At 35.5% G+C, this 10,416-nt stretch overlaps 1 protein-coding gene across 1 annotated transcript; it reads right to left on the minus strand.

Annotated features, from left to right (window-relative positions):
* Positions 1–3,934: 3,934 nt before the first annotated feature.
* Positions 3,935–5,316, minus strand: LOC125653596 (short-chain collagen C4-like). The gene is made up of 3 exons (XM_048883164.2): positions 4,887–5,316; positions 4,586–4,654; positions 3,935–4,419 (listed from the first exon to the last, which is right to left on the minus strand). The coding sequence occupies exons 1-3, from the start codon at positions 5,158–5,160 to the stop codon at positions 3,950–3,952; spliced, it is 813 nt and encodes a 270-aa protein (XP_048739121.1). The 5' UTR covers positions 5,161–5,316; the 3' UTR covers positions 3,935–3,949.
* Positions 5,317–10,416: the final 5,100 nt, after the last annotated feature.

Consider the following 10,416-nt stretch of genomic DNA (forward strand, 5'->3'; position numbering starts at 1 on the left):
AATCTTAAAGTGCTAAGCTGAAAATGCACTTAATAAACCGTTATGACAAACGCAATTTACTACTAATTGTCTATCTTTTATCTGGAACTTAAGCTAAATTTCAAAATATGGCAAACTGTATGAAAAGAACATCACTAACGTGCATTCACAGATAGCCCAATGTTATGTTTCCATCATTCTGTATTTCATATGCAAATTTTTACTGTTAATGTTGTGGGGAGTTCAAAACCTATGTTCTTTGAAGTCCTTACCATGTAGGACGTGCCCATATTAGTGTTATTTCCTCAAGATAATGTAGTTACAAGTCTGCAAACATGAATACTAGCAAGGAAAATATATCTTTTTATCATCCGGAATGACAGAGTGTACTTGGGGAATTCGGAGACGGCGACACGGTTCCTAGTCTAGAATTAGTTGAGTCCCGTTAGGGAATATCAGTCAAAAAATGGAATTTCCTCTTTCCACATGATTACTTAATGGAAAATATATTTTCTTAAGTTCCTTACCATAGTTGTTTTTATTCTTTCAGGAATTCGGAGATCAATGCTGCTTAACTTGTTTCAACCGATTGTTAGGTCGCATCACTGAAGAGACATTATTTAAAATTTAGAAATTCATTTCAAAATTAAGGATTATCTCCCTCACGCATAGCTCTTATCCTTCGACGAATTTGACTCCACTTTTTCCATACATGTCCAAGACCGAGTGTAATGTTGATATTGACGACAGCGACAATATCGTGTCGATATCGTTTCGATATCAACCACATGAACTTTTTGTTATTGACTGAGATTTATGAAATATTTAATATTGAAAATTTACCACAGACTAACTATCATGTCGATATCAACGATATCGACAATATCAGTTCGATATCGTATCGATATCGATAGTTGTATGGATTTTGTTGTTGAAGTCAATCATCATAAATGACGCTGGGTACTTTGTCGATATCGTCGATATCGACAAAACTGTTCCGATATTGTATCGATATCGATAGTGCTTCATGAATTTATTAAGAATTCTGCCCGAGGTTCATGCAGATTTTTAGATTTAACTCCAAACAATGTATTTATAATCATTAGCACAAGTTTAAAGAAGGACAGTAACAAAAAACTTCACAACCAACTGCTTACCAGTCCTGATTCGATATCGACATGATATCGTCGATATCGACGATATCGACAATAAAAAAAACTTAAAAAATTTAGAATACTTAAACACATGCACATCTTTAAAAAAAAAAAGTGGCAAGAATGGTCACAAATAACTTATAAATATCATGGTTCGATATCGACATGATATCATCGATGTCGATGATATCGACAGCAAGGGATACTTTGTTAATGCAAATTACCTAAATATCTGCACAATTATCAGAATGATGCAGGCAAGGACATGTACAACCATTTGGTTTACAATCATGATTCGATATCGACACAATATCGTCGATATCGACAACAAGGGAATCTCAGTCAGTGTTAAATTTATAAACAGACAAACAACAATGAAGAAATATAGTTGGTGGAATGTCACAACAAAATCTTGAAACGATAACGATTCGATATCGATACGATATCATCGATATCGACGATATCGACATAACATCATGTCTTGGACATAACTCCACTTTTTTGGCACACAGTTTTCCCCTAAAATCGCTCTAAAACTTATTGTTATTTCGGATTTCAAACATTTCGGTTGAGCATCACTGAAAACACATTATTTGTCGAAATGCGCATCTGGTGCATCAAAATCAGTTCCTTATAAGTTTTACATTGGTACACTAATTTGGACTACAGATAGCTCCGTTTACCTGATCAAGATATAGGGCCCGTGGCAGGTGTGACCGGTCGACATGGGATGCTTTCTCCTCCGAGGCACCTAGTCCTATCTCTGGGATACCCAGGGTCCCGTGTTTGCCCAACTCTCTATTTTGTATTGCTAATAGGAGTTATGAGATTGATCACTGTTCGGTATCTTCACCTTTCATTTAAATGAAATTATAAAAAAAATGTCTTTGAAATTTGATGCAGAAATGATTAAGCAAAACATAACCAGAAAGAGTATATACGAAAAACACTGTACGCTAAAACACTGCACTGAACATTAATTTGGAAATGGTACAGATGTAATACAACATTATCAGGATTATTGTGTTAATTATCTTAATAATCGATATTAATATGAAAGTCTCACTGAATACTAAACCCAATAAGTGTTTTAGAGAATATTAACGATGAGATATGGAATACGACTACATAATTTGACATATCCGTCATGATACATATGAAAAGATGATAGTAACGAATAATGATCAAGCTCATAACTCCTATAAGGAATACAAAATAAAGGGTTGGGCAAACACAGACCTCTGGATCTATCAGAGATAGAACCACTTGCCTAGGAGGAGTAAGCATCCTCTGTCACACCCACCGTACACATACATAGCAATCGGTATGCAAAACGTCAGACAGCATTTGATTCAATTATAGGTCGTATTGGCAAACTAGATTTTTATAACGACCATAAAACTTGCGAAGTGCTGACTTTAAATCAGACTGTTGAAAACCCTACACCATCAACTTGTTTGTCAGTAGCCAGCCTCGATTTGAAAACGGATCACACGCAGAAACTATTGTGTATCGAATCAGTTGATATATATACACATCATATACAGGTGTTATTGTAATACTGCTACATAAATATGATAAATTTATGATGGAGAAGTTTAAATCGCCCCGTTAGTCCTTGAGCTGTTAATTTGTCCTTGGTATATACTTTCAATCAAATATCTAAATATGAAGCAGACGTAGACAACGCTGTGGTGTCTTTTATTTCGAGTTCACAGTGAAATATGAAATCGACGTATGAATGAAAATGAATATTGTTAATATATATTTTGTGTTGCTTTTTATCTTTATATGTAACGCACTTCATGTTTTGATTTCTTGTATATTTTAATGTCTACAAATGATTAATCGACTAGTCCCTTCTCTCTTTGTGGAACTATCTGATATCACGAGTTGTATGTGTGTATGCTTGTTGGGATGCTTACTCTTCCTAGGTACTTGGTCCAACTCCTGGTGTACCTAGGGGTCCATGTTTGCCCTACTCTTAATTTTGTTTTCTTTATAAGAATTATGAGATTAATCACTGTTCGTTACCTTCACTTTTCAGTATTTACTATTGCTTGAAATAGTATTTTCTGTTGATAATAGCAAATTATTAATACGTAAAAACAAATAAAGATTAGGTATCATGAAATTTCATGAGGTTTCTTACAGTACAATGACTGTGTTATCTATAGAGTCTTAACTTATTGAATGATCTTATAGGAAATATAATCCACGATACTTTCGTAATATACAATACTAAAATATATGTACCATTTTATTCCACCCTTGTATTGAACAAATAAAATCCTCAGCCACATGTGTATTGTTAAAAGCCAATATATCGCACGATTTCGTATGTTCCGACCCGTTTTGTCACATGCATATAATTTCCAACGTATTTACAACGTATACAACTTTGTAGATAACCTACCTTCAATATGTCCCTATAAATAATATACTAACATAACCATGATAACAACATACCATGGATTATATTGGGTATTAGTATAGAAAGGGATGTTTTCATAAATGGTCATAATAACTGACTTAGGAAAGATATGCAACAACGCTACATGTTTGATGAATGAAACATCGCCATATCTTTTGAAGAGGATCATTCTGCATGTAGAATACCATAGGTTCATAAAGATAACCCGGTACGATAAATAGACAGTATGTGTTATCCAAGTTAAGTTAGTCATAGCCTGGTAATCCCGTGTACATGTAACGGCTACATTGGTCATTTCGAAAGAACGACCATTGACGTATGGGAGACATGTTTCCAAATAACGTCACCTATTGTATTAAAGAAAACAGCATTTTTGATGAGTTTATCTCGAACAAACAACACATGATACAAGGATATTGTTTTCATACGGCGGGCAAGGCAGAGCTCCACAGACCGATTTTACTGGATAAAACAATCTTCCATTATCGTCTCGTCGGGACCCTTCTATAAAATCTGGATCGTCATCCAGACACAGATATTCTGTGCTCTGATAATTATGCCAACTTGCCGTTAGAAAACCTGCATACTGTTTACGCCAATATGTCGGACACGTACGTTTTCCGGGGATCATGACAGAGGATGACGCCATTTTGACTCGACAGACTGCGCATGGGACATCTTCTTGTATATGAACGCGGTGTATGGAGAACTGGTACTCGGCACCATAGAGATGAGCAAAATCATCTCCGTTGATTACAGATACATCATATGGCAGCTTTTCCGGATCATGTGGCATACAAAGAGTGTTCGCGCCATTACCCGGTTCTGTAAAATGTTTCCCACCGGTAATTCCTACAAAGATAGTTGTTATAATCAATCAAAGACCGCACACATATACACATATACGGCACTATTATCTAACTATAATTGTATTCCACAGTATTAAAGTTCTATTTACCTTTTCCAACGAAAACAATGTCAATGAAGTATATACTACATTTCAAAGATTGAGTATTACCATTATAAACCATTTCTGTGCCATTCACCTTCGGACAAGTGTTCTTTCCCCAGACAGTAAAGGTGGAACCTAAAATAAATTTAGAGACAGATAAGCACGTATTCTAATTGCATGTATTGACACAGACTACTTAATGCAGAAAACAGTTTTGTATCTAGCATGCACAATGTAGCACATAATACTTATCTCTCCTAAACTTTGATTAAAACAAAAGAGTTATCTACTATTCAAAATCCCTAGATATTGCAGTAAATAGAATAATGAAAGATGAAGATATGCAACAAGATTTAATCACTCCTACCCTGAGAGTTTAACTGTTGAGAGAGTGCAGAAATCTGACCCCGGAGGTACGACATCTCTTTGTTCTGATTGGTCAGTTGAGTTTTTAAGGAGTCTACTTCCTCGTTCATCTCGGTGTGTAAAGCATTTACCTTCTGTATCAAGGTACTGATTTGGGATTGTACCGCCTGCGGATCGCTCAGTAGCAGCCTTTCCTGTCGTTCCATTCCAATGCATGTCTGTTGTCTTGAAATGAAGAGACATGCTGCAAAAACAATTACTCCTTTGAAGACCATGGCTGATACGTTGTTATGAAATATAGTGAGAGGAAATGGTCGCCTTATCTCTTTGGAGAAATTGATCTAGTACAACGTTCTTATCAAACATCCATTTAGACTACCAATGTAGATTTGTATATATTGGACTCCTTCTTCGTGAATTGTTTGATTTTTTACGCTTAGTTTAAAGTTTGTTATGACAGTGGATGCCGTAAGTTACCATACTGGCATTGCAACGGCACCATTGTCTTCTGGTGTAGAATAGGTTTCCTAATATGTATTATACCCCCATATTTATGAAACAGTGAAGACGTCAATATATAATTACCAATCTATTAAATCCTTCAAAGAATATAAAATCAGGATAGTTGTAAATACAGAACCCTGTATGTACCAGATGTGGGGCCATACTACCAAGGTGGAACAGGCATCCTGTTTGCATTGTGTCGTTATCAGGTAAACGGTGTAATATGTAGTCAAAATTAGCATGTAAAGAACAGTCTAATATTTTTTTAACTATGTCAAACAGCATTCAACCTGAGGGCATGTTGTATTTGTCATCAAGATCGTTATAATGACCATGTAATTTACGACATGCTGACTTTAAACGAGATTGTTTTGGAAATCCCTACAATTTCAACTTAGAGGCATTTCAATTTATATATGTATAGACTTTAGGAGAACCTTCATTTTGAGTTCTCTGGAATGTAGCATTGCACGGAATTACTCTGCGCTTTTGAAAACTACTCAAAATGTAAAACAAGTATTTTCTTGATAGAACAATATCACTGGTGATTGCATATACAAGATCAATAATAGAGATAAAATATTACTATGCTGCGTTTAACAAAGAAATGCAAACTCAAGATGTAAGTATGCTACAGGTAGGCGTTAGTTAGCGGGAGTTCGACCTTTAAAGTTCATCTATGTACAAATAAGCCGGATATCGTCAGGCAAGATCAACATATAATCGTCCAAATCTGATCGACAATTTGTGACAATGTCACGTTTACTAGCGCACTACGGCAACGGCACTTGCGGTGTGAGCTTACAACTGTTGCGACTAGGATGAGACAAACAGGTAGGTATATTCATCCTAGAAAAGTATCCAGAATGATGAAACCAGATCCGTTGAAGAAGCCCTCACAAAGGGTTACGACTAAACCGCATCTCAGACGTTAAAGAGTGCATTGAGTCAGATAGAGATTAAATCAAAGGAAAAACTAGACACAGGTCTTGCTTTCCGAAGGATCCATATTTAACTTTAGCAAACCTAACGTCGGAGCTCGAGTTTATCATCGTGTGCATGGATGTCATGTAGATTATAATTATGTAGATAATTATGTCCTTGAAGGGACAGATTGGTCTGGGGTGTGATTAACACAGGTTCTCGCTCACATTCGGTAATTTTGAATGGAAACCGAACTGCCAAACGACATGCAGAAGGAATTCTGCTGCCTATATTTGTACCATTACTGCAGTAGCATAACCAAGGTAATGATTTATTTCTTCAGCAGGACAATGTGCTCGCACACAAGGGGAGCTTTATTTGAAATTTCCTTCAAACGAACTTAATTGAACCATAAACCAGTATGAACATTTCTGAGGCTAGTTAGGTACACGTGTGAGCAGTCGTCGATCTCAAATCCATAAGAAATTGGAAAAGTATAGTTGGAAGAGAGGTATATCATCCCTCAAATAACCATTCGACGCGTCTATTGGTCAAAAGCAGGTCTCCTACACATCGTTATCAATGCTAAAGTTGGGCATACCCAGATTAGTGACTGATAACCACATTCTTGTCACATAGCTATGGAATTCCTGTTCACATAAAACCTCGTATATATAGAGAATAATGATAACGTTCATAATGAATAGATAAGAAACTAGTTGAGTATACTCAATCGGCATTATTTAGTATAAAAGTACTTGTGTAGAGTTTCGTATATTTATTTCTGGGTATATATATATATATATATATATATATATATATATATACAAGGCTTTGTTTGTGACTTGACCCAGCGTAGGTCGAGTCAGTTCAGATCTGTCTTGACACTCGATAGTAACAAACTTTTCTATTATATATTACAGCTTTTGTAGTTTATAGTTTTACTGATATCTCCCTGTGATTTTCATGATGGACGTTAAACAATGTACAATCAATCATGAACATTGGCCTTGTATTTCTGGAGTAAAACGTATACAGATATAATGATATTTATTGAAGGGAGGGGGCCTCCGTGGCAGAGTGTTTAGAGCATCGCGCTCAAAATCACACGGTCTCTCACCTCTGGTCGGCGCGGGTTCAAATCCAGCTCGAGCAGGTAAGTGATCAAGTTATCCAGTTTACTTTCGGAAGGTCGGCGGTCTCTTCCCAGATACATTGTATCTGGGTTCCCTCTTCCACCAATAAAAAAACTGGGCGCCACCAGATAACTAAAACATTGTTGAGTGTGGCGGAAAACAACAAATCAATCAATCAATCAACCATTGAAGGGTTTATATGTGGAAACTATTTCTCTAGTTACTAAGATATCGATCGTTTATGCAGGGAAAGCACCAGTTGTACGCATGTGTATGATACGTACATGTACAGCTAACATTTACCAAGGGTACGAACAACAACTCACGGTCTGAACACATTTACATATGAAGATGTAACGCCAGAAATTATCCACATAACAAACACTGTCAATTAGCCACTTCATCTGCCTTTAATGCCCTGTAGTGGTAAGTAATGCATGTGTGTTCAATGCATATTTTTCAAGGTTTCGGTGCAGATCATAAGATAAAGTTAAAACCAAGTTAAAATTTACTAAACGGTGCAGTTTTTATTGCTTTCTTAATAATATGTATACCTTGTGTATATGCCTATCTAACCCGTGCATTATGAAAGATGAAGATAACGAACAGTGATCAATCTCGTGACTCCTATAAGCAATACAAAGAGAGTTGGACAAACACGGACCACTGGTTATACCAGAGGTGGGGTTGTCTATAAATACGTGTATTTAGCTATAGTAATGTTCATTTAATGTGAAAGTGAACATTGTTCGTAATGTATCTGTCTTGCATAATCAATGATTTGTAAATGTAATAAAAAGTTTTACTAATTCCAAATTACGTGTTATATTAGCAATGATGAATTTGAAATACAATTAATTTTTGGTGCATTTTATTGTACTAAGAATGTGTAGCATGTGAAAGATATTTACATTGTAACTCTGTGCACTTTTCACAGTGTACAAAATCATCAAAATTATTCTCCCGTTGAGTGGCGATATTATACCACACATATACAAGCATGGTAGCTGAAAAAAAGATCCTGACATTTATTTTATTCATTTGAATGTAAATATTATCTCCTAAGATTTCTTTTCCCGATTATTTTCCTTTGTTACAAATGTAACACACTGAACTACTGTGAAAGGCAAATGATTCCGATGATGTGTTAGGTAGAAGTGTGTTTTATGTCGTGGTAGCCGAGAGGTTAGAGCGTTCGCCCCGCATGCGGAAGGCCGGGGTTCGAATCCCAGCCGCGTCAGACCTAAGTCGTTAAAACAGGTAGTGACAGTTCCATCACCAAACGTTCGGCATCAGGTGTGAATGTCACGGGTCCTCGGAGATGACCTTAAAAACGGATGCCCCGTGTCACAGTAGGTGTGGCACGCTAAAGAACCCTCACTCCTCGATGGCCTTAAGCGAGGAGCAAAGGTCCAAGTTTAAAACCTTTCACCGGTCTTCGTGACGTTTCCATACGAGTGTAAAATTATCGAGCGAGACGATAAGCGAGATACAATCAATCAGTCAATCAAAACTTCCGAATATCGCTGAGACTAAACACACATATAGGATAGGGTGTGCTTGTTTAAAAGATAATGTAGCGTCGTGTATCATGTACAAAGTCTATCTGTATGAGCTTCATAAAAATATTATATCCATAATTTGCGATATAGAAATTGTTATAGTGCGTATAACATTTGGTATTAAATGAGATTAAATTACACACCGCATCGTTATATTCATTTTGAAAAATAATTATGGAAAACATACCCCAAAGAAAATATCAACAATCTTAGAAAATAAGATATCATCCTTTACATTTGATGTGAACATCTATTTTCGATTTTGCTCAATATTTCAGAACTTTAAGAGGGGAATAAAAAGTATATTTTTATCCTTTGCCACATTCAGTTTCTTTTAAAACGTCAATAATAAGCACATTGTTTTCATTTGTTAATGTGCCATGAAACGTATATATTATATCTTTATGCCATTCGGTGATTTATCTTTAATCAACGCTGAAGTCAAATTATTGAAATTAACGCTCTGTGGAGTATTATCAAAATAAATGACTTAGATAGATTTCCATTCATTCAACAAAATAACGCATCATTCATCTTCCCATATTTGAGAGGTTTGTTCTTACGATGCACATATTCATGAACGAGTGAAGATAACGAAAAGTAATTAATCTGAAATTTCCTACATATAGTACAAAATCAAAAGTAGGACAAACACGGACCCCTGGACGTACTAAAGGTGGAATCAGATATTGAAACAGACCAGGGGTCCGTGTTTGCCCAACTATCTATTTTGTATTGCTTGTAGGAGTTATGAGATTGATCACTGTTCGTTATCTTCACCTTGCACCCTATACTTTGTGTAAATATTGATAGTTTTGCTGTATCTCGTTTCTACTAGCCTGCTTTCAACAACATTTATTTTCTTGAGACTGCATGGTACACGCTGCGCAAAAATTGGCTACCAACTTCATAATCCATACAAAATGGTCGATTATACAAAATTGATTTAAATAATGTAAATGTCAGTAAACAGTGTAGTGGGAATACAAAATTAAGTGTCTGATAATTAATTTCGATGACCCGTAAACACATAGATATCCAATAGACACAAATAATAATAGGACTGCATATTTAGTATTCGTCACGAATATAACAATGACTAATTCATTATACATACACTGTACATTTATAACACCTGTATTCATTTCAGCATGACACATACAAACGACATTCAAACACTTACTGTAGAATTAATAAATTACTAAGACTATTTTTCAATTGTTTATTCATTGCATATTTGCGGTGATGAACAATTAATATAAAGATATAAAAACCAGTGATAAATCTCTTATATATAGCTAATCGGATTGTCATTTAACGGGAACAGATGGTGTAATGTTTGAGAGCATTTTCCCCAAATCTATGATAATAATAATAATAATAATAATAATAATAATTTATCTAA

This window comes from Ostrea edulis, chromosome 7, assembly GCF_947568905.1.
Source record: "Ostrea edulis chromosome 7, xbOstEdul1.1, whole genome shotgun sequence".
In the NCBI taxonomy this organism is placed as follows: domain Eukaryota; kingdom Metazoa; phylum Mollusca; class Bivalvia; order Ostreida; family Ostreidae; genus Ostrea; species Ostrea edulis.